The sequence below is a fragment of the Larus michahellis genome, chromosome 7, assembly GCF_964199755.1.
Source record: "Larus michahellis chromosome 7, bLarMic1.1, whole genome shotgun sequence".
Classification (NCBI taxonomy): domain Eukaryota; kingdom Metazoa; phylum Chordata; class Aves; order Charadriiformes; family Laridae; genus Larus; species Larus michahellis.
Genome location: NC_133902.1, coordinates 17,275,486 through 17,299,561, shown reverse-complemented (window position 1 = coordinate 17,299,561; position 24,076 = coordinate 17,275,486). Strand labels below are relative to the sequence as shown.

General features: G+C 44.5%; 1 protein-coding gene across 3 annotated transcripts in view; it reads left to right on the top strand.

Moving 5' to 3' along the window:
• TRPM8 (transient receptor potential cation channel subfamily M member 8) overlaps positions 1-24,076 on the top strand; it is a 153,180-nt gene that overhangs the window by 117,818 nt on the left and 11,286 nt on the right. Inside the window, exons 9-23 of one of the 3 annotated variants that reach the window (XM_074594835.1) lie at positions 804-978; positions 2,020-2,087; positions 2,654-2,851; positions 5,310-5,412; positions 6,219-6,337; positions 6,683-6,973; positions 8,124-8,219; positions 12,397-12,526; positions 15,020-15,165; positions 15,910-16,022; positions 16,493-16,709; positions 20,305-20,396; positions 20,656-20,797; positions 22,252-22,427; positions 22,667-22,840. In XM_074594835.1, the coding sequence (XP_074450936.1) occupies positions 804-978; positions 2,020-2,087; positions 2,654-2,851; positions 5,310-5,412; positions 6,219-6,337; positions 6,683-6,973; positions 8,124-8,219; positions 12,397-12,526; positions 15,020-15,165; positions 15,910-16,022; positions 16,493-16,709; positions 20,305-20,396; positions 20,656-20,797; positions 22,252-22,427; positions 22,667-22,840 (2,240 nt within the window). Of the gene's footprint in view, positions 1-803; positions 979-2,019; positions 2,088-2,653; positions 2,852-5,309; positions 5,413-6,218; positions 6,338-6,682; positions 6,974-8,123; positions 8,220-12,396; positions 12,527-15,019; positions 15,166-15,909; positions 16,023-16,492; positions 16,710-20,304; positions 20,397-20,655; positions 20,798-22,251; positions 22,428-22,662; positions 22,841-24,076 lie in introns of those variants that run through there. The other 2 variants (XM_074594834.1, XM_074594836.1) reach the window with 2 other exon arrangements.

Genomic DNA, 24,076 nt, shown 5'->3' with positions numbered 1-24,076 from the left:
CCAGAACAGGAGGGAATTAAAGCGTTCTCATGTCCAAGATGGTTGCACGCATCAGACCTGCTGGAGAGGATTTCAGCTGTGGCTTTAGCATGTCTGTGTGGAAGTTCAGCTGCTCTAATTTCATGTTTTAGGAATATCCTCTTCCGTGGTTATTCTAGCAGTAGCCCATAGTGGGAATTCCCGTGAGCTAAGACATGTACCTGCTGCTGCTGTTACGGATCTTGCTCATCGATACTATTGTCCTATCTGTTAGATACCCTTGTCTTTTGTCCACTAGATGTTACAGAAAATGTCTAAAAAACCATCCTGGTAGATAAATAAAAGCAGTTTAGTTTCCTGAGGGCTCTGAAGAAGTTGAGAATTGAACTAGATGATCTCAAGAGGTCCCTTCCAACCGAAAAATATCTGTGATTCTGTGAGGTGTTGAAAGTAAGTTTGCCACAGATTTAATGTTTCTTGTGGCTGAGGGAAGCGTGCATTGCTTAACAGGATCTCTGAAGGAAATAGCTTCCACTGTTTCATTGGTTGAGGTGAAGTTATAAGAGGATAGTCTCAAATTAGGCCGCTCTTGTAAAGAAAAGTTTTCTCTGCGAATATTTATGCTGTGCTCATGTATGGGGTTTCTCTCGCTGGTTTGTTGCTGTTGAGACTGCCATGAGCACTATCGTGGGTCAGTAAATCCAGCCTCCTAACTAATGAAGAATAGTTGATGGCTAGGGGTTCAGTTGCCACCAATCTGTCTTTGAAGGCTTGTGCATGCTCTGCCCTTGGATCTCTGTTGAACGATGCACTTGTACTTTTAGGGGTACTACTTGGCCCACTACATAATGGATGATCTCAAGAGAGACCCCCTCTATTGCCTGGATAATAATCATACCCACCTCTTACTGGTTGATAATGGCACCCATGGGCACCCGACGATAGAGGCAAAAGTACGAACTCAGTTAGAAAAGTACATTTCAGAACTGGTTATCCCAGGTAGGTGTGGGTGTCAGGTTGCAGACCTCCTTTTCCTTAGTCCTTGCATGCTTTGGGTCTGTTTCACAGTGATTTTCTGGGAACAAAAAGGTAGCGAGAGCATCCCTTGGATGCTGAGCTGGAAGGGATGTATTAACTGCATCGCATCTTGAGCACTTTCAGGAACAACAAGGCTTCTTCAGAGCGATAACCCTCCCCTCATCTTCCTTTCTGTATGTGACAATAGTCCTTCATGAGACACAGCAAATGAATGTTTCGGCCACACAGCCCTTCCCTCCCTTCCTGCTGGGCTATCTGTTGGAAGCAGACCCTTCTATGTACCTCCCACCTGGCACTGAATTCCAGGTAGCTGAAACACAGCTACACAGGAGCTGGAATTAGGCTTTTTCCAACATATTAATTTGTGAGGTTGATTGATACACCTGAAACCTGCTCCTAAATCATTTGTCTTTCAGCTCCTTCTTTATGAAAAAGGTAAAAATCAAAAGCCTTCATCAGGAAATTCATAGTTAAAGAGTTTGGGTTTTTTTTACTGTTAACCTCAGCTGAAGTGTACTTGCTGTCAGTCATGATGAAGCACCCAGAATCATTAGGAAACTTGGTATGTCTCTTAAACAGTAGCTCCTAGATTTTCAGAATTTTTATCTTTCCTTTACAATTGAAAATCTGAAGAGAGAGGTTCTGAACCTTCAACTTGTGATGAGAACCTTGCACCTAGACTCAGAATGGTCAAAGCAGAGGGTAAAGAGAATAAAATCACATATTTTGGGGGACTTTGGAGCTAGTAAAAATTATGATTGTGAGCAGGAAAAAGCATGTGGTGGAGAAGAATGTCTGAAGCCAGCTATGCAGAATGTTGGGCAAAAATGAGTTTTCATTAAAAACAGGAAAAGCTGTTAATAGATTTGGCAAAATCAACAGTAAACTAGTGTCTGCATGAACTGCTTGAAAATTCTTTCATTGTAGTCAGGAAAAATAAGTTGTTCAAAGTGCATTAATGGGTTGAATCTTTTTCCCTTTTTCTTTTGGCATGTTTCACAGAGTCTAATTATGGTGGAAAGATTCCAATTGTGTGTTTTGCCCAAGGTGGAGGGAAAGAGACTTTAAAAGTAAGTTTATTTCTTTTATTTCCAGGAGCAATAAAAGGGACTTAGCTCTAATATTTAAGACAATGTGTCAAGAGGATGGGGTCTGGCTCTTCTCAGTGGTGCCCGGTGACAGGACAAGGGGCAATGGGCACAAGCTAGAACACAGGAAATTCCATCTCAACATGAGGAGAAACTTGTTTATTTTCAGGGTGGCAGAGCCCTGGCACAGGCTGCCCAGAGAGGTGGTGGAATCTCCGTCTCTGGAGACATTCCAAACCCGCCTGGACGCGTTCCTGTGCCACCTGCTCTGGGTGACCCTGCTCTGGCAGGGGGTTGGACTGGGTGATCTCCAGAGGTCCCCTCCAACCCCCACCATTCTGTGATTCTGTGATTGGATGAATGCTGTTTTAAAGAGTTGTCATTGGTATGGTATCAGTAGGTAGTAATACAAATACTACTCTGGACCATGGGTTTCCATTTTACTCGCCTAAGTCAAACCTAAAATCTTTCGACTTTCTTACTGAACAGTAGGCTCTAATAACACAGTCATGCTTCAAGTGATTGCCTCTCCTTCTTTGGCTCCCTAGTCTATCAATGTGGCCATCAAGAGTAAGATTCCCTGTGTTGTGGTGGAAGGCTCTGGCCGGATCGCTGATGTTATTGCTAGCTTGATGGAGGCAGAAGGCACTCTTGCTTCTTCATGTGTCAAGGAGAGCTTGCTTAGGTACCTGCCTCGCACCATTTCAAGGCTCTCGGAAGAGGAGACTGAAAGCTGGATCAAATGGGTAAGTGTGTGCTACTGCGGGGATCTAGCAAGGCTGAAAGTGGGAGAATGGTAGAGGAAACAGGAGCAACTAGTGATTTACAGATCAGGGACGTTGCTCTCTGGTGATACCTCTAGGCTGTACAGGGCTCCTTGCCATGACGTACCCATGGGAATTCAAAAAAGAGAAACTCCAAACTCTCGTGACTTATAGGGATTGGAACAAAAGGGGTTGGGGAATTTTAGTCTTTTGGAAAGGCAGCTCATGACTAGGCACAGGAGAGCTAAGGCCAGATGTTTTGTAACTGTCTGCTCCCTGGATGCTTGCAATTCCTCAGGTGCACTGGCTGCTGGATGTGTCTCTTAGCCGATGTGCTGCTTCGTGTTGCAGTTCCCTTATGTACTTTGTGAAGGTGGAGAAATTGGATATTTGATGAATCATGCTTCACACTGCTAAATCCTGCTGAATTGCTCAGAGACTAAAGGGTTATCACTGCTAGACTTTCAAATTGTAGTGATTCTACTTCAGGAGTCTCTCATTTGTTCCAAAATTTCTTTTCTTTCTTCCTGCATCCCTTAAGATATTGTGCAGGACAGATTTCCCTTACAGACAAGGAGTGGGATGTTTAGGACTAGAGGCCTATTTGGTCAGTATTTTGCCCCAGCAGCATCCCTGCACCATCTCCATTGGGACTCTGTTAGCGTTGACTTACTAGTACTGCGTACATGGGATGCAGTTGAAGGTACAACACTGTACATACACCAGTACATTCTTCTTTTGCTTTTCTTTGCCTCCTTGACCAGAGGTAGAGCCTTCAGGATGCAGTCAGCATTGTGACCCCATATGTAACTGTTTATTACAAGATTGGTTTTTGGAGGCTGGGGAAGTAAGGAGAGCATTTGCTGTCTTGGGTTGCGTGGGTCAGTCTCAGGAAACTCTAGTAACTCTCTGGTTACCTAACCTTCAGATGGACCTGATTTTAGATATACTTCTGTTTTTAAGAGGGACAGAAGAAAATGGAGCTCCAGAAAAATCTTAAGGTTCTGATATTTTTCAGAAGTCCTAGTTCTAACAACGCTTCAGCTCACTGAACAATCCATTAACTGGAGCTAATTGACTTTCTCAATTAATTGCCCAATGCTTTATCCCAGGGTCTGATTCTGTTTTCATCTCTTGGTTAATTATCTCCTACCCACACTCGCAGTGGGGAGCAGAGAGTGGGGAGTAATTGCATGTTCAAACCTCAGTCGACATTCATAATGTGGAATGGAAAATGTTATGTTGCTTCCTGTACACTTAAAGCTCCTTCTCTCAGCTTTCTGCCCCTCTTTAAGTTTTTTTTAATTTTTTTTGTTTGGGTTTTGTTTGTTTGTTTGTTTTTGTTTGTTTGTGTTTTTTTTTTTCCATGAATCATAGAATCATAGGGTTGGAAGGGACCTCTGGAGATGTACCATTGCAAGTTGTTTGCAGGCTCTGGAGAGGAATTCAGACACTCGAACTTTTGAGTGTATTTTCTTTGCTGTAAGCCAAACAAAGCTTCTGGTATTGAAGTTTAAGGAGCTCTTGTTTCTCGTAAGGCCTGACTCAAAACTCGTGGTCAGAGCTTGGCAGAGTAAGTACATGGGACAATCTGCAAGTTCCGGTGGGCAACCTGCTCCACTTGACCCTGTTTTGAGCAGCGGGCTTGGACTATATAGCTCTCCAGAGCTATATTCCAACCTCATCAATTGTCTACTTCTGTAATAAGCTTACAGGAAAAAGGGTAGGAATAGGGCATGGCCTTTTGCAGAAATGAGTCTGAACTTGTACTTTGGGCCTGGGGGCTGTGGCATCGAAACCTGAAGAGGAAGAACTTCCCTCTGAGCAGACTGTGAACCTCTGGTTTCCAGATGGAGCTCTGCACTCGGGAGTGCGGAGCTGCTGAAGGGAGTTTTCCCTGTTTGGTCACCTGGCCACGGTCTTCACAATTTCTACTGAGCTGCCTTGGAGTGTACCTCATCCTTCAGTCAAGAACGGCTAATATTGTTTGTTTTCGTGTGCTAGAATGAAAATAACTTTATAAGGCTTGGTTATGTGAGAGAGGATCTGTTTTTGACAAAGCACAAGGAGGTAGATACTGTTCTCTAATAAACTGCTAGATGTTTGTTGAAACTTGCGCTGTCACAATCTGTTTTTTTTCTTTATGAATAATTTCTAGTTACTGAGATTATATCTTTTTGGTTATGATGTTCTGCATAGGGGGAATCGGTTATTTGCTATATGTTCAGAGGATAATTAATCTTGTACTTTGGTGACTTTAAAATAAATCTCATTATCTACCTCTCTCTGGACTTGATTAAATTTTGACTGTATGTGGAAATAGGACTGATGAGAAGCAGCTTTGCTACGATGTGACGGGAAATCTCTTTTAAACATGCTCTAGGAGATCAACTACTAAACAGCCTAGATTGCTTTGAAATTGAACTTTTCCTTTTTGTAGATCAAAGAAGTCCTTGAGAACCCACATTTACTGACAGTTATCAAAATAGAAGAAGCTGGAGATGAAATTGTGAGCAATGCCATTTCTTTTGCTCTGTACAAAGGCAAGTAATTGTTTTTCTGTGTTGTGGTTTGTTTTTTTTTTTAATAGTTGGAAAAAGATGTCTAGCTATTTTCTAGAGCAGCCTTCCCTAGAGCAGTGCCATTGCTCTAGAGTTTAAGCTTCTGCCACAGTGTGGAGCTTGTCTTCATCTGCAGTGGTGTGGACAGCCTACAGCTGCATTGTGGGATCTGTTAGTGTAGGTGAGATCAAAACTCAGTTCAGATAATCAGGAAGACGTTCTGCAGAGCTTTGGGGATGCTGGGATAACATCTCTGAAAGTAGCACGCAAGTATGGAACACAACAGGGAGTCAGTCAGGAGGCCGAGCAACCCCAGTGGCTTGCTACTGTGAGTAATTCAGAACCTGGGCTCTCCACTAATCCAGCAGAGCAAGAACCATTACTCAGTGAAGGTGGTTGGGCAGACCTCATCTTCCTGTCTGCGCACGGAGAAAGCCCATGAATATTACAGCTTCTCATGACGCTTCTTATATTGGGCTCCATGAGGAATCCTGCAGAATTTCTTACATGTAGCGTGTGCTGGACACTGAAGAGCCTTAAGGACGCTGTGCTGATTTTGGTTGATGTGGTGCTCCTAGCAGCTTGTTTGTGGCCTATGTTGGACCATAAATATATTTCTAAGCCTCCAGCATCCTCTAAAACCCAACCAGAAAGATGCACGTGAGTCTGGGGAAAGACACTTGATAGGGATCTTGTCAGGTAGAGTGTGACAAACAGAGACAAATAAGCATGCCAAGAAGCTCTTTTGTCTCTGGTCTTTTACCTAGAGGATTGTTCCTCTTCTGCAGCTTTCAGCACCAATGAACATGACAAAGATAACTGGAATGGACAGCTGAAGCTGCTGCTGGAGTGGAACCAGTTGGACCTGGCCAATGATGAGATCTTCACCAATGACCGAAACTGGGAGGTAGAGACCACTTCTGTCTGAGTACAGTGACACAGGACAGGGGAGTAGTGGGAAGAGAGACATTGTAACAGCAGCCACTATCGTGGCACCCCAACCTCTATGATGATAAGTAAGAGCGTCTATTCCTCCTTGCACTGACATCACGGATTGCAAAGGTTATCTGCCCATGCCAGAATAACTCTAGGCCATTGAAAACAGGCAATTACATACAGAAAAATCTGATTCTGATGAAAATGTGGCAGCATGAAGGAAAACATGGCAGTTAGCCACATGTGGTAGCCACCTTTAGGTAAGATTTACGTGTCTCATGTGCTCCCTAATATTTGCTTTTCCATTTCTTCCTAGTCTTCTGACCTGCAGGACGTCATGTTCACAGCCCTTGTGAAAGACAGGCCCAAATTTGTCCGTCTCTTCCTGGAAAATGGCTTGAATCTGAGGAAATTCCTTACGACAGAGGTCCTTAGAGAACTGTACACGAACAACTTCAGCAGTCTGGTGTTCAAGAACCTACAGATCGCAAAGAACTCCTATAACGATGCACTCCTCACATTTGTGTGGAAAATGGTTGAAGATTTCCGAAGAGGGCTCAAAAGAGATGACAAAAATAGCAAGGATGAGATGGAGATACATCTTTCAGTAAGTGATGAACAATTTCATTCCACTGTTTGTCCCCTGAAAGGAAAAAAAAAAAAACAAAAAATATGTTTTGTTTCTGTTACAGCAGGATTTGCTTTAATAGTCTCAGCCATGTTTTACACTTAACATACTGTCCCACTTTACAAATGCACGTAAGGGTCATTTAACTACAAGAAAAATGGGTGAGTTTATTTGGGTGTTGAGTTAAAATATTTTCTATTAGAGCAAACAACGCTCTAGTTATGCTTGTAATTTATTCCAGTATGACTTTAGAGTCCGGTACAGAGGTGCCAGCGGAACATGAGGAATTTGGACTCTCATATTTTGGTACAGACTCTTGTATCTTAAACCTTACTTGTTGCAAAGGTGTCAAGCACCTTCTGGACTTTATTGCATTTCATTGTCAGGTAGAACCAGACTTAGTTATTACAGCACAGTAGGTCCAATCATCAGATACAGATCCAATTTTCAGAACTGGAGCTTGGGCATCTGATAGGAAACTTTTGAAATCAGTTGTTGAATTCAGAGATGCAATGCAACAACACGTGCAGCGTTTGGGGGAAGCTTGGTTTGAAAATGCTGGTTAGCTTTGAGAGTTTCCACCAAAGCTTGTGGTTCTTTAAAGTTTTGTTGCTCAGGAGTCATTTTGTGGTGGCTTTGCAATCCCCAGCTGCTAATTGCTTTAATGCAAAGAAGATGGTGGTATAGAAATTCCTCTCTGATTAAGTTTTTGTGAAGTTCAGGGTCTTGCTTAAACACAAAAGGCATATTGGTATAAAGTTAGTGTTCCTTTTAGAGGATGTTAAACTGTGTTACCCAAACACAAAGTCAAGCTGTGAATGAGGCTATGTGAACTGTGCGTGGCTTAAAGCAGAAAGTGACTTTGAACCAAATGTCCTGTAATGGCCACTTCAGGAAAAACAGGGAGGATGATTCTTCCACACCGAATAGGAAAATATAAGGCTTTAATATAAATATAAACTAACTTACGTTAGTGTGTGACAAGTGCCACATAGCCGAGAGAGAAGATTGGTGGGCTGTCTGTAAAAGGAATGAAATATGAAAACAGGAGAGTGGCAGGCTAGGGTGTGTTCCAGTTGACAACACTTCAGAGAGCTTCAGTCTGAGGAGTTGTTGCTCTTTCTTTCAGGATGAGTGTCCTATCACAAGGCATCCATTGCAAGCTCTGTTTATTTGGTCAGTTCTTCAGAACAAGAAAGAGTTGTCTAAAGTCATTTGGGAGCAAGTAAGTTGAATTCTCCTTTATTCCTCTTTGCAAACAGCACAGTGGTGTTCCTTGCCTTTGGTTTGTAGGTAGGCCTTTGAAGACTCTGGATCCATCTTCAAACACAAAACCCCAAAGATAATTGCTAGATGGCTCTGTAAGTAGGTTTAATATTATCCATTTTGTGTTTGGGTGTGGATTTCATACTTTCCTTTCCTAATATCATGTGTGAGTCAGCAGTCCAGCTAGCATTTACCTGTAGCTGTATGTTCTCGTCTATGCTCATCATTGCAATCACGAATGAGGAAATTAACAGGAAGAGGCATCAGGTCAACTCATGGCTCTGGGACTGGTGTTATCGGCAGGGCTTTGGGTTTTTTGATCATAGGCTGCTATATGAGTCACCTGACCTGCTGGTGGCAGATGGGATGCACCTGTCCCAGAAGGGGAAAAGAATTTTGGGGCAGGAGTTAGCAAGGCTCGTTGACTTTAAACTAGATATGAGGGGGGAAGGGGAGATAACGGGGCCCGTCAGGAATAAACCCAAGGAAGGCATGCCAGGGCTTGAAGGATGGTTGACTAGCGAGGACTCTCACTCTGCCATTTCATTTGAGAGAAGGGACAGACATTTAGAAATCATGGAAGCACCTGAGAGGGGTCTGGTAGGAAATGGGGCCCACACTCACAAAAAGGTGTTGGAATCGTTAGCACATCTGAAGTGCATCTATACCAATGCACGCAGTACACACAACAAACAGGGGGAGCTTGAAGCCATGATGCACCAGGGAAACTACGACATAGTGGCTATCACAGAAACATGGTGGGATGCCTCACATGACTGGAGTGCCACAATTGATGGCTACAAGCTCTTCAGGAGGGACAGACAGGAAAGGAGAGGTGGTGGAGTGGCCCTGTTTATGTTAGAGCATGCTATGAGAGCTCGGAAATCAAGTATACTGGTGATGGGGTGGAGAGTGTTTGGATTAGGTTAAGGGCCGATAAAGCTGATATTGCTGTGGGAGTCTGCTATAGACCTCCCAACCAAAGCAGTGAGGCGGATGAAGCTTTCTATAAGCAGCTAGGGGAAACCTCGTGGTCACTTGCCATTGTTCTTGTGGGGGACTTTAACCTCCTGGATATCTGCTGGGAATACAACACAGCAGAGAGGGAACAATCCAGGAGGTTCCTGGAATGTGTGGAAGATAACTTCCTCACACAGCTGGTAAGTGAGCCGATGAGGGAAGGTGCCCTTCTGGACCTGCTTCTTGTGAACAGGGAAGAACTTGTGGGGGAAGTAGAGGCTGGTGGCTTCTAGGGCACAGTGATCATGGGATGATCGAATTTCGGCTTCTTGGAGAAACAAGGAGAGGGGTTAGTAAAGCTGCCACCTTAGACTTCCGGAGGGCAAACTTTGACCTGTTCAGAAGACTGCTGGACAAAATCCCTTGGGAGGCTGCCCTGAAGGATATAGGAGCCCAGGAAGGCTGGACATACTTCAAGAGAGAAGTCTTAAAGGCACAGGAGGAGGCTGTCCCCCTATGCCAAAAAACAAGTAGGTGGGGAAGGAGACCGGCCTGGCTCAATAGGGACCTTTGGCTGGACCTCAAGAACAAAAGGAGAGTCTATGACATTTGGAAGAGGGGGCAGGTCTCTCATGAAGCCTATAAGGATATAGCGAAGCTTTGCAGGGAGAAAATTAGGAGAGCCAAAGCGCAGCTAGAGCTCAACCTAGCTACAGCTGTTAAGGATAACAAAAAATGTTTCTATAAATTCATTAACAACAGAAGGAGGATTAGGGAAAATCTCCCTCCCTTATCGGATGCAGAGGGAAACATAGTCACAAAGGATGAGGAAAAGGCTGAGGTGCTCAATGCCTACTTTGCCTCAGTCTTTAGCAGTGGAACTAGCTGTTCCCTGGGCCCCCAGCCTCATGAGCTGGGAGACAGGGAGGGGAAGCTGAATGAGGTCATCACAATCAAAGAGGAAGTGATCAGTGACCTGCTACACCACTTGGATGCGCACAAGTCTATGGGACCGGATGAGTTACATCCAAGAGTGCTGAAAGAGTTGGCAGACGTGCTCGCCAAGCCACTTTCCATTATCTACCTGAAGTCATGGCTAACTGGGGAGGTCCCAATGGACTGGAGGGTAGCAAATGTAGCACCAATCTACAAAAAAGGCAGAAAGGAGGATCCGGGAAACTATAGGCCTGTCAGTCTGACCTCGGGGCAGGGAAGGTCATGGAGCAGATCATCTTGAGTGCCATTACAAGTCATATAATGGACAAGCAGGGGATCAGGCCTAGTCAGCATGGGTTTATGAAAGGCAGGTCCTGCCTGACAAACCTGATCTCCTTCTATGACAAGATGACCCGATTGCTGGATGAGGGAAAGGCTGTGGACATTGTCTACCTAGGCTTTTGAAAAGCATTTGACACTGTCCCCCATAGAATTCTCATGGAAAAACTGGCGGCTCATGGCCTGGATGAGCATACGATCTGCTGGATCAAGGACTGGCTGGATGGGCGGTCCCAAAGAGTGGTGGTCAATAGAGTTAAATCCAGCTGGCGACCGGTCGCAAGTGGTGTCCCTCAGGGCTCGGTGTTGGGACCATTTCTGTTTAACATCTTTATTGATGACCTTGATAAGGACATAGAGTGTATCATCAGCAAGTTTGCAGATGACACGAAGCTAAGCAGGAGTGTTGATCCGCATGAGGATAGGGAGGCTCTACAGAGAGACTTGGATAGATTGGACCGATGGGCCAATGCTAATGGAATGTGCTTCAACAAGGCCAAGTGCCGGGTCCTGCACTTGGCGTACAACAACACCATGCATCGCTACAGGCTTGGGGAAGTGTGGCTGGAGAGCTGCCTGGTGGAAAAGGACCTGGGGGTTCTAATAGACGAGCGGCTGAACATGAGCCCGCAGTGTGCCCAGGTGGCCAAGAAAGCCAATGGCATCCTGGCTTGTATTAGAAATAGTGTGACCAGCAGAAGTAGGGAGGTGATTGTCCCCCTGTACTCCGCGCTGGTGAGGCCACACCTTGAGAATTGTGTCCAGTTCTGGGCACCTCAATATGAGAGAGATATCGAAGTGCTGGCGTGAGTGCAGAGGAGGGCAACGAAGCTGGTGAACGGCCTGGAGAATAAATCTTATGAGGAGCGATTGAAGGAGCTGGGACTGTTTAGTTTGAGGAGGAGGAGGCTGAGGGGAGACCTCATCACTCTCTACAGCTACTTGAAAGGACACTGTAGAGAGGTTGGTGCTGGTCTCTTCTCACAGGTAATTAGTGATAGAACAAGAGGGAATGGGTTCAAGCTGCAGCAGGGTAGGTTTAGGCTGGACGTTTAGGAAAACATGTTTCACAGAAAGAGTGGTCAGACACTGGAATAGGCTGCCCAGGGAGGTGGTGGAGTCACCATCCCTGAATGTGTTTAAGACTCGTTTAGATGTGGTGTTAGGGGATATGGTGTAAGGGAGAACTTTGTAGACTGGAGTTGATGGTTGGACTCAATGATCCCAAGGGTCTTTTCCAACCTAAATGATTCTATGCTCAAGCTTGGGCGCTGCATTCCCACCCATTCCACAATATGGATGTGTTCTGATCCCAGGTATTTGATTGAAATCCATTTCTAATTTTGATTAGACAGAACATTTAGTGATGATTATATCAAATACATAATTCACAGGCTGTAAATGCAGGGCTAATGTAAGCAAAGCTAATGAATATTTCTGCTTATGTTGGTCTTCGTGTCTGAAACAGAGTGCCTCTTGGTCTGCACATTGGTCTGCACTTCCGGAACATTCCCTGTGCGTGTAGATGTTTTGAATGGAATGAACTGACATAGTTTGGCCAGTTCAGGGTTCGCCCAACTAACTGATCCAGACTGGTTTCCACACCAGTGGAAATGGTAGTGTAGCTTGTGATGGAGCAGACCCTCTTGTTGTGAATCTTCAGCCAGAGATGCAAAACTGATCTGTAGCTATTAAACACAAAACTTTTTGGACTTGTCACGAAGTTGTTGTCACAGAATACACTGATGGTTACCACTCGTTTTGAGGAACTGGATCTTCGTTTGCCAGTCTTGACTGGGAACTGAGCAGCTGGAAAAAAGGGGGATAATTTTTAAAGAACCTATCACATTCTCTTTGCAGAGGGCTTTGCATGACTCGTCTCTCTCTCTCTCTCTCTCTAGACCAGAGGTTGCACTTTGGCAGCCCTTGGGGCCAGTAAGCTCCTGAAAAGCATGGCAAAGGTGAAGAATGATATAAATGCTGCTGGTGAGTCTGAGGAACTCGCTAATGAGTATGAGACAAGAGCAGTAGGTAAGTGCCTTCTCTAAGTCCTTTAGAATTTTAATAGAAGGGGTCAGGAAATTGTTTCCTTTCTTGGAACATTACTCATTTTAATGATCTCCAGGTCTGATGCGTAGCAATGATTGCATAGTGAGGTTTTTATTTTGTGCGGAAAAACAAACTGATAACCCTGCTGGTTTTATTCAGCAAATGGCAAGGCAATTCATTGAATTTGCCTGAAATGCTGCCCAGAAATTCAGCCTGATTTATAAACAAGAGAAATGACATCTCAAAAGGAAGCAGAAAGAAAGCTTTATTTAGAAAACTAGATATCCACGTTAAATGCTTCCGTTTACTGTTAAAATGTGTTTTTACTTCTGGAAGTCTTTTCCACACCATCTGTTCCCAGTAGAAACTGTGTCCTGTCTAAACAGTTTGGCTCCAAAAGTGGGTGTTGGGGGTGTGCGTGGGGGTTGATAGGGAATTTCTTTCATTGGGAAGAAAAGCTACCTAGCTCTAATGGCAAGGCTGAAGAAGGGTGCCCAGAAATAGCAAGAACAGAGAATAAGAGAAGCTTTCTGCCTGAGTGCTGGTAATATTCAGGTAAAGAAAAGCCATCCTTCAAATTTGGAGGAGTACTTTTGGGGCCTGAGAATAAATTGCAGGTAAAAAGTGGGTTGAATTCCTAAATTCTGAAGCGCAAAATCCTTATTCTAAGGTAATATGCAATACTGTCTCCCATTGAGAATGCATATCTAGTTCAGATTTTCTTTTTTTCTTTTGTATGACCTTCAGTTTCTCCGTTTGAAATGATTGTCATTGATTCAGAATTGAGCCCTGCATCTCATGGGCTGGAGTGACCAATAATTTCTTACTTAATGAGGGTAATGGGTGACAGGAGAGCAGGGGAATGGTCTTTTTTTTTTTTTTTTTTTTAAGGACTTCCTGTTCATGAGCAATCACGCTAACGTTTCCTCAGTGTCTAGTTATCCTGCAGATTATTCAGGGAAACATGCAAGTGAAAGCCAGCACAGTTGGCACATACTAGAGCAGGGATTCATTTGTGGTACCCATAATGAAGCTTACCTGTGGTGCACCCTGTGGAGCCGGACCTTGGTCCTAAACTTGGAAGGAAGTATATGTTACGGCCGCGTTCTCTTGCCTGGTGCAGCAAACAGTGGATCTGTAACTGCATTCTGCCCAGCAATCTGTTGTCATCACCATAAGTCAGATTAGGTGACAGTTAAGGTGGAATAACCCTGCAGGCCAAATAGGGAATCATAGAAATGTTGCTGGAAAGGGCTTTTGGAGGCCTCTAGTCCACTCTTCTCATGGAGGTGGTGTTACCATCAGGACTCAATCAGTTCAGTCATGGCTTCGGTTAGCCAAATCTCGAAAATCTCTACAGATGGATATTGTTTTATTGCTCCTAAAAGCAGACCATGACTGTTCTTTTTCTTGGGCTCGTTGATTGACCTGGGCTCTTGGATTTTCTTGGGCTCTTGGATTGACCTGTTGAACTTGAGCCTTATTTTTGCGTGTATATGGGCAAAGGTATTTCACTCTCCACTAAGAAGTGGCACAAGGCCACACTGAAAATATCTTGCTTGTTGCCAGAAAGTACTCCTCCTTCCCAAAGTGAAAACTGCTTAAATAGACTTTCTTAAAGGTATCTATGTCCCTCAGGCCTCATTATTTAGCAAGACACTGAGACGTAAACAGGTCTCATTGAAGTCGGTCTGTCAAGATCTGTGCGTATGGCAGTGTATGTGGTAATACCAGCTGAAAGTATTGCTGTACACGTGCATCCTTGCTGTTATGGTAACAGCTGTTTGGGAAATGCCTGGGAAAACATGCCGTTGAAGAGCTTCTAGTGAAGCCTGGTGTGTTTGATAAGAGGCTGGATCGTTCTTAAGGGCAGTTGTGCACTGTCGCAGGTACACCAACAGAACCGCCTTCAAGTGAGAAACGTCCAGAGCTGGAAAGAGAAATAATTTCTCACTCTATGCACAAAAATCTAGAGGCAGAATAAGATGCTCATAGCTCTTCTAAAACAACTACGTTTTCAAGGCATTTCCCAGTGAAAAAGCATCAGATTCTGCCCTTGTTGTTCAGCTCTGCTGCTAATGTGGGACTGCTATGACTGTGTCATTAGATCAGCGCTAAATGAATGAAAAGAAGATGAAACAAGCAGATCCACTGAGTCATTTGAGTAGCAGAAGTTAATATTTTTTTACTCAGTTTTTTAGTGCAGAACTCAACTTAATGGTATCTCTGTGTGAGCTGATTTAATATTACAGTTTTCATCCAGACATGAATTCTGTATAAAAGCTTAATGCTTGCAAGTGGGGCTGTAAAGCAATGCGCACGTTGTTTTGCCATGCTGAAAATGTGGAAAGAGTTCTTGTGTCTGCATGCTTTAATATTATAAACTTTGGAAGTCGGTGAAGACAATTGAACCCAAGTAGGTGGGAAATGGAGTCTGAAGTTGGAGCCCAGTGTGGGGCTGCTGTTTTCTTCCAGAGCTGTTCACCGAGTGCTACAGCAATGACGAAGATCTGGCTGAGCAGCTGCTGACCTATTCCTGTGAAGCCTGGGGAGGGAGCAATTGTCTGGAACTAGCAGTGGAAGCTAAAGACCAGCAGTTCATCGCACAGCCAGGGGTGCAGGTAATGTCAGTGGAAAGAAAGTGCACAGTTTGCTCTAACTCTTGTGATCTGAGTAGCTTAAAAATGAATATTATTGCGGTGAAAATGCTACATCCTCGTGAACAGCCGGTGAAAGGCCAATACTCAGACACTGTCCTTGCGGAAGTGGGAGCCTCCGGGCAAGGTTTCCCAGCCATGTGAACACTGATCTTTGTGTGGCCGCACCAAAGCTGTGTCCTGCAGCACGCTCACAGAACCAGCGTCTGTAGTGCTGTGAAACGCATCCCAGGGAGCACTGACTGCTGCTAGTAGGGGATGGGAGTGTGGCTCCTCTTCTTGAAATAGGAGGTGGCTGATTTGTGCACAAATGCTAAGTCAAGAGGGGAAGATTTGATTTACAGCTGTAAATCAGAATGAGCTAGATGATAAAGACTGCCTGAACTGACTTCTCCCTCGGTGCAACTCCATGTATGCACTGTGTGGATGTACTGCCCAGCACAAAGTGCCTTCTAAATCAGGTCAAGTCCTGTTCAGTCTCATTTTAAACTCCTTATCACGTAGACTGGAGGATCGCCAGACTAAGGAACCAGCACACTGTTACTGGTTCAGAAAGCTTTCTGTATTGTTGAAATGGGAATCCCAGTTATTTTGATTGAAATCTCAAAGTTTTGGTGCTTTTTTACTGAATCAAATGTCCTCTAATAGCATTCCAAAGTTATTTTGTTGCTGTTAGAACAAACGAGGATATTTTCTTCTTCCCTGCAGAATTTCCTTTCCAAGCAGTGGTATGGAGAGATTTCAAGAGATACTAAGAACTGGAAGATTTTACTGTGTCTGTTCTTTTTCCCTTTAATAGGCTGTGGTTTCATCTCATTCAGGTAATCAACTGGCTTCTTATTAGCAGAAGCAAAAAGCGAGTCAACTAATCATAGAATCATAGGGCAATTCAGACAGGAAGAGGCCTCTGGAGATCATCCAGACCAACTCCCTGCTCAAAGCAGGGTCAGCTAGAGCAGGTTGCCCAGGACTGTGTCCAGTTGGGTTTTGAGTATCTCCAAGGATGGAGACTCCTCAGCCACTCTGGGGAACCTGTTCCAGTGTTCAACCACTCTCAAATAAAGACATTTAATGGCTGAATGAGCCTATGACAGATCATGTCCTTGCTCTGATCTGGAGTTAAGATGTGTCAACTGCGTGTCTGAAGTCAGGGGATGCAGAACAGCATTACCTTTAAAATAACGTCCTGTGCTAGACTGCACCTTTGTCATTTTCACATTAATGAAGAGCACAAATGTTTCCAGGTATAAAAGCTATGCTTAGAGACCTTTTCCCTCTTTCAATTCCTCAGGAAAAAGCCTGTGGAGAAGAGCAAGAAACTCTTCTTGTATTATGTGTCTTTCTTCACCTCCCCCTTTGTGGTCTTCTCCTGGACCGTCATCTTCTACATCGCTTTCCTGTTGCTCTTTGCCTACGTGTTGCTTATGGATTTCCAGAAGGAACCTACTGTGCTGGAGATGATCCTTTATGTGCTGGTCTTCATTCTTCTTTGTGATGAAGTGAGACAAGTAGGCAGCGCTTGCAAACCAAAAATGTTTAGTGCTAGATTAAAAGCCTTATGGTTTTTCCCCTGCTAGTAGCGAAAGGCAGTGCAAGCTGCTTTTAAGTTACTGGGGAGCCACTTCTTGAGAGAGATGTTCAGGCAACTCAAGGCACAGTTAATTTTTTTTTTGTTTCCCCCCGATGTTTAATTGCTCTTTGTTCCCCAATAGCTGCAGTGTCCATGCACCAAGTGGGATGTGTATTGACTTTGAGGCTGTGTGGATAAGCTAATGCCAGTGAAGATATTTCTCAGGAGCGCTTGACTTGGATTGCCAAAGCAGTTGAGAACAGGAGCTTAGAATTAACACATTTATCTGGGTGTATACCCCTAGATCAAGTGATTCCTGCCTCTCTTCTCCACATCCTGCCCCTCCTTTTTTTTTTTTTTTTAACCAATGAGCGACATATCATTATGTATTTCTGTTTATCTTTTAATCATAAATGCAGTTTTTGTTAGTTTCACGTAGTCCCAAGGACCAACTTTGTACTGCCTGCATGGCTGGTGCTGCTGTAGGAACCGCGTGCAGGACTGCCTTTATAGCCAGCGGCATAGTAGATACTCTTCTCACTTCATATGTAAGGGGGCACGTGAAACATGTTGGTTTTCAGGCAAGCTGGTCTCTACCAGTCAGTGTTCAGAATAGTGGGGAGAAGCTGGGGAAACTGGAAGAGAAAGGGGTGTGTGGTTTCAGTGCGGTGTCGCTTTCTGATTGCACTGGAAGGTGTTAAGTCTCCACGTGAGTGTTTGTGGGTGATCTGCCGGATCAGACCACCCTGAAATAACATTTCTTACTTGAGCTCAAATGGCATTACCGAATGTTGATGTTACTGTGCTTAACTTGCTGTGTGATCTTTTTCCTTTTTAATAGTCAAGGTGGTACCCTGTTTAAGGCAACTTTACTTGCTAAGGAAAATGGGGGAAAAAGTAAAAGACTCTGTTGCAATGAAAACACTAATGGAGTGTCTGTTTCTGCTGATTTAGGTTCTGGTGTCTCTGGACCTGACCTTGTACTTCCCATGTGTACCCAGCAAAAGTCCTGGGGAAAGCCTTAGGGACAGAAACTTTTTTCCCCTACCAATGTCACTATTTCTCACTACCCTGAGCAGGTAGAACAGCTTCAGATCCCAGTAATCCCATTAATGGCTGCTGGCTGTACCAATTTGATGGTGAGAGTGGAGGCAGCTAAACCAGAGAGTTTATCTAAGATTTAAAGTTATCTTAAAGTCACTGTCCTGGCTTCAAACCTATTTTGCTAAGGAGCAGAATGCAGAGCAGTGTCCCAATCATCTCAGTTTCTCAGGAAACTTTCTCCCTGGCTTCCTCCAAGATAGATTGTATGTGTATTTGTCTAACTCTGCGGTCAAAATAGTATTTGTGTCCCTCATATTGGGGAAAAAAAAAAAAAAAAAAGAGGTATGTCTCAGATTTTGTTTTCATATCAAAGGAAAAGTAAGAGTAGCGTTGCCCACGGCCCTGCTGTAGCTGCTGCAGTCAGATAACTAGTTTTGGGGAGAAATCAGCCCTCTGATTAGAGTGTGGTGTGTCGGAGGAAGTGCCAGCTACCAGACATTGTTCCAAATTTAAAGCAGGTTGTTTCACCGTTCAGCAGAACTGAACTGTATCTGAAGTGTAAGCCTCGGGCTCAGCCCTGTTTTCACTTCTGATGGTCCTAGAGATTTTTAACTAGCCGGACCTACTTTTTCATATCCCGTTTAGAGCTGTCATGGCAATAGTGAAATTGGAGATGCCTTTTTCCTGCTATCTTCTTAGCCACATGGATGTAGCCTCCAGCCAGGTGAGTGGGTAGACTCGTGGGGTGTGCAGGAAAGCCCCGTTTTCTCAAATGGAGAGGGAATCCGGATGGAACCTTGGTGCACTCTTACCAGTGGGAACAGCTTGATATTTGAAGGACTGAACTGCACTGCAGTCTCGGTTGTTCCCACTTGTTTATACACATCTGCCTGTTTTCTCTCTGTTTCTGCTTAACACCAAAACCTATTTCCTTTCTCCATCCACAATTGTGCCCTTAATAGAAGAGGCATCAGGCTTAAACCTGCTGCATTCCATACAGCTGTAGTGCAGTGATACACTTATTGCTTTGTGAAAGACGTTTGGACCATATGCATCTAGCTTTTCCCATAAAACTGCTTCACTGTCATGTATAGCAAGACAACTTACGTTTGATACAGGGAGTTACTAGACAGAGACAACCCGATGTCATGGGTGTCAGACATGCTGTCCCCACTCAGTGCTCCACCTTTGGTACCTCAAGTAGTAAGAAAAATGTGTGCGGGTCCCAAGATGCTGAAACAGAAATAGTGTCTGGTAGTATCTTGAGCCTGACACCCTGGTAGCTGCCACAACTGTCCATCTTTAGCGATGCATCCCATCACGTGAAGAAAATGCAACAATTGTTCAACTGGTATAGTACAGTGGATCTTCTGCATTTAGAAGAAAACTCCCATTAATGCCTGTTTCCCCTAAAAGTACTGAGAGCAGAATTGCCTTCCTTGGATATGCCAGTTACAGAGAGCGTACTGATCAGTGGTTACTAAGCTTTGATTATTTCAATGAAGATTAAAAAGAATTATGATCAGGGACTCAGTCTATTGCTTCAGGCCTGGCAGAGGTTTCTCCTGGTTAAGCTGCTTGTCCTAATGAGTCACCTCTGGATTGGATCCAGAAGTTGGTTCTTGCACAGACGTTGGATCCAGGGTGCAGTACTGCCTGGGAACGGGCAAAGATTCTCACTAGACTTGCAATTCAGAAATAGAGCGCCAGGTAATTAAAAGAATAAATTAAATCTGCATCTTTGATCAAAAGCATGTGCGTGTAGCCAGGGACAGATTACTGAATCAGCTCTGTGAAGAAAGAGAAGCCAGAATACTTCAGCTGCCCCGAAACAGTGACCCTCCTGCCTCTCCCAGTGTTTCATCTGCTCTTGAGGAGTCACACCAAGACTCCTCTGACGCGTTTGGCAGCAGTTCTGCCGGACCATACCATGATCTGCCCTGAGGTCCCCTGGCAGCATGTGTATACACGCGTGAGCACTAAGTACCTCATCTCGGCTCTTGTCAGGGCTGTTCTTCCCCATGCACAAGCACCCGTGTGGTTGGGTTACGCCCTTTGAGCACAGGAACCTGTATTCTGGTGCAATCGCTGTGTCACCGATGTGCTTAACTGGTCCCAGTGCAAGAGCATTAGCTTAGGACATCTGGACTGCAGGAGAAAAATCTGTTCAGGAGCTCTAAACACAGAAAATCTTGACCTACGGTCCTTTTAGAAGTTAACGGTAAAAACATGTTGCCAGTAATTTCTGGCATTGCTGGATATATTTAAACCTCTCTTTTGGGGGAAATTAAAAGCAGTCTGAACTCTGGTGTACCTATTACGTGTGACAAAATATTAACTGGGCAAGGAAACAATCCTTACTGCTGCAGTGGGTGGAATATTTACCATGAGGCCATCCAGTGGGGAGAGGGGAGGGGAGGATGGATGAGCTCCCCATGTTACTGGCCAGTGCTGTGTGGTGGTTACTTTCTGCTCTTTTTCCTTCCCAGTGGTACATGAATGGCAGTAAGTATTTCTCAGATCTGTGGAATGTTATGGATACGCTAGCAATCTTCTACTTCATAGCAGGGATTGTGTTCAGGTGAGTAGTGTCTTTTCTTGTGGCCACATTAAGGCTTTGCTTCCTCCCGGGGTTTTGACTACAGCCTGTACTGGGATTTTTGGGAAACGACATGTTCGTGAAACGCCCTGAAATACTGCCAAGTCTTGACTCTAAATCTGTAAAAGCAAATAAAGAAATAAAATAAAGTGATTAGGGAACATCTTTCAGTGTATTTTTACCAGACTTCTGCATGCTTTACCCAATGCTTCTCTTCATTTTCTTTTACTGTCTCCATCAGGCTTCACTCATCTGATGAAAGCTCTTGGTATTCTGGGAGAGTCATTTTCTGTTTGGACTACATAGTTTTTACTCTGAGGCTGATCCATATTTTCACAGTTAGCAGGAATCTAGGACCCAAAATAATTATGCTGCAGAGGATGGTAAGATTCTGGCAGCTATTCAAGAAGAGTCTAAATAAATGATGTGACGCCTTTCCCCGCCCCCCCTCCCCCCCGCCAAAAGTGAAAATCACCACTGTTCTGATGATGGCAGCAAGTTCTCTCCTTCTCTTAAATCTGCTAAACAGGATTAATTGAGATTTAAATTGGACCTAATTAAGAGCAGGGCCTTTTTCTTTCCCTCTGCACAGGGACAGAGAATAAAGATCAGGCGGAAGAACAGAAGAGGAAATTTGCTTCCTGGTAGCTCTTGTCTTACATGTCTCAAATGTTTCAGTGGTTTATTCCATCCCTCTTGTCGCTCACATGAGCGTTCCCCAAACGAGATGATGATAAATGGTAGAGGAGGGTGATTTCTGTCTTCCACTGCATCGGTCACACACGTAACTGGAGAAGCGGGTGGTGAGGAGCCTCTCGTGGAGTGGCTGGGCTAATTCTGTCCTTTGTAGCTGGAGGGGATGTTTGGTAGCAGACTGGGAAAGGTAATAGGAAGACAGTGGGATTCCGTATAATACAGATGTGGCTTACTGTGGGTGTGGGAATGAGGAGCACTGGTGAGCTGGAGTAGGTCTGCTTGAATTTGTGCCTGTCACCTGGAGCTGACCTTGTACATGGAATTGAAAAACCATCTGTGTGGTGACAATGGGAGTAACAGCGTAGTCTGCAGCTGCTTACCCAGAAAGCCTTTCTTTTGCCATGTACTGCTGCTGCAAAGCTGAAGTCTAGAGATGACCTGGTCCTAGATCACCTTATGATGTGTAAGCAGCAACACAGGATTGTTTCCTGTACATCTTTCTCTTGTTTGTCCTTCTTCAAAAGAGATGGCTTTTGAGTAAGTCTAATAATAAAGATGCCTGGGGCTAGTGGAAGAGCAGATGTTGGTGGAGGTGGGTCTGCAACAAACAGAGAAGCTCAGCTGGGACATTACCAGTCTTCAGTAACCTGTATAGTGTTAAGAGCTAGACATTCATGAAACTGTTAGCTGGAGTGTCTAGACTATGAATGCTGGTTTGAAGCCACCCAAAGTGGCATTTTCAGAAGTGGTGGCCGTTTTTACCTGACGCTCGGCTGCAGGGTTTGCAGCTACAGTTGTTGCATAAATAGTCTTTGCATGTGGAACTTGCTTCTGTGGGTGGAGCCTGTCTGATGCCAGGGGGACATCCTGTATTCTGAAATGTGCCTTGCTTTTATGGTTGCATAAACATTTTTGAAGTTCCCTGAGTGGGAATGGTGAATTATTTGTGTATGCGTGTTGGTGACGGTAAATTTATGGAGCAGTGATCTGAAAACTTGCATTGGAATGGTGCTAACTTGTGTGGGCTTTTCTAATATTTGTTCTCCTCCCTAATATCAAATCAGGGAGAAAAGAAGCCACGTGTGGCTTGCAACAGGCACACAGTGGGGCACTAAGACGTTTGCTTGTTGTCCTTTTTCAGATGATAGATGTCTTCTTCTTCCTGTTTCTCTTTGCTGTGTGGATGGTGGCCTTTGGTGTGGCCAGGCAAGGCATCCTGAGGAAGAACGAGCACCGCTGGGAGTGGATATTTCGATCCGTCATCTATGAGCCATACCTGGCTATGTTTGGCCAGTATCCTGATGATGTTGACGGTACCTATTTTCTGTGGGAAGCTCTCCTGGGCGGGTGGAACGCTCTGTTCATTCAGTGGTTGTGCAGTCCTGTGTTGACCCCTTTCCTCCAAGCAGCGACAATGCAAGTTTTATGTCTTATGGGGGGGCGAGGAAGGAGGAGGCCACTCATATTGTGGTCGGTAGCAGTAATTGGGGCTGTACTCAACAGAAAAAGCGGGAGAGGGCTCACTGTTTGCTCTCTACTCTCGCCCTCTGAGGTACCACCTACAACTTTGACCGCTGTACCTTTTCCGGCAATGAGTCCAAGCCCTTATGCGTGGAGCTGGATGCCAACAACCAACCTCGCTTCCCAGAGTGGATTACCATTCCACTTGTCTGTATTTACATGCTCTCAACTAACATCCTCCTTGTGAATCTGCTGGTGGCCATGTTTGGGTATGTAATAAATCCATAGCCCTCTGGGAGAGGCAATGAAGTTCTGGAAAACGGTGTGAAGTCAGGCCTTGGAGTCTGCTTGTATCTTTTGCAGAGGAATTGCTGGGAGTAGTCTGGACAGAGTTCCCAACTTGAAAGAGACCTCTCAGTTGAAGGGTGGTGTGGGAAGGTGAACAAAGGCATTTCTCCATTTCTTGCAGCAGACTGATCAAAACTGGTACAATGTGCCAGGGATGGATTGCTGCCTGTCCTTTTACTACTTCTCTAAGCATCCTTTGCACAGTGGGCTTAGCGCAAACCCCTGTGGTTCACACGGCGCATGATAGCTGGGTCAGTGCCTTACCAAGTGTGAGTTGCTGTACAGCTGACCTTGCCTAGAATGAATAAATGAGTTACTATCACTGTCTTTTTATAACAGTTACTATCACCGTCTTTTTATAACGCTATGGTTTTATTAACCAGAACAGCTGGGTGATGATGATGTGTGTGTTACTGCTCTGGTGGGCCTGCTATTTATTGTTCTGACTTATACCACAGGCAATGGGCTGCATCTCCCTGGGACATACAAAAGGACTTTGTCTTGAAAAATGCCATCATCTCTGTTTTTATATGGCAATTTATCTGTCTGTGGGTCTACCAGTCAGGAGGTCTATTCTGGTATCTTGTGAAGTGTTAGACCATGCAGATGGATCAGACACCTGAAATGTGGTGCTGGTAACAGCTGACTGTATCACATAGCCAGCACTGATTTGCCAAATAAAAACGGTTGCTGTTGCACACGTTATCAAATATACATGGGCTGCATTGGGACCAGCAAGAGAAAAAACATATGTGGTCCACAGGGAAAAGTTTCCTCAGCTTCTTCCAGAAGTCTTTGGTGTTTACATTGCAAGCTCTGACAGAGACTTGAGTTAAAAATGGGAAGTCCTTGTATCAGACTTGTGGAATGTGGTGCCCTCCTGTCTCACTTCTGACTTGTGAATACAGTTGGATTGGTGCTGTGGCTCTCTTCTCATTCCCAGGCCTGCTTACTTTCTGCTTTACATTCCCTTGCAGCACAAAAAAAATATACTTACAACCCCATGGCATCATTCTTGAGGTCCTCTCTGTTTATTTTTGTGTGTTTTGATAGTACCTCGGCAGTGACAGGCTTGGCAGGAATTTGCTTTGGCAACAAGAGTATTTACAAGAAGCACAAAGGACTCTTGGTTTGCCTCAAGAGGATCTCCCTTCCGA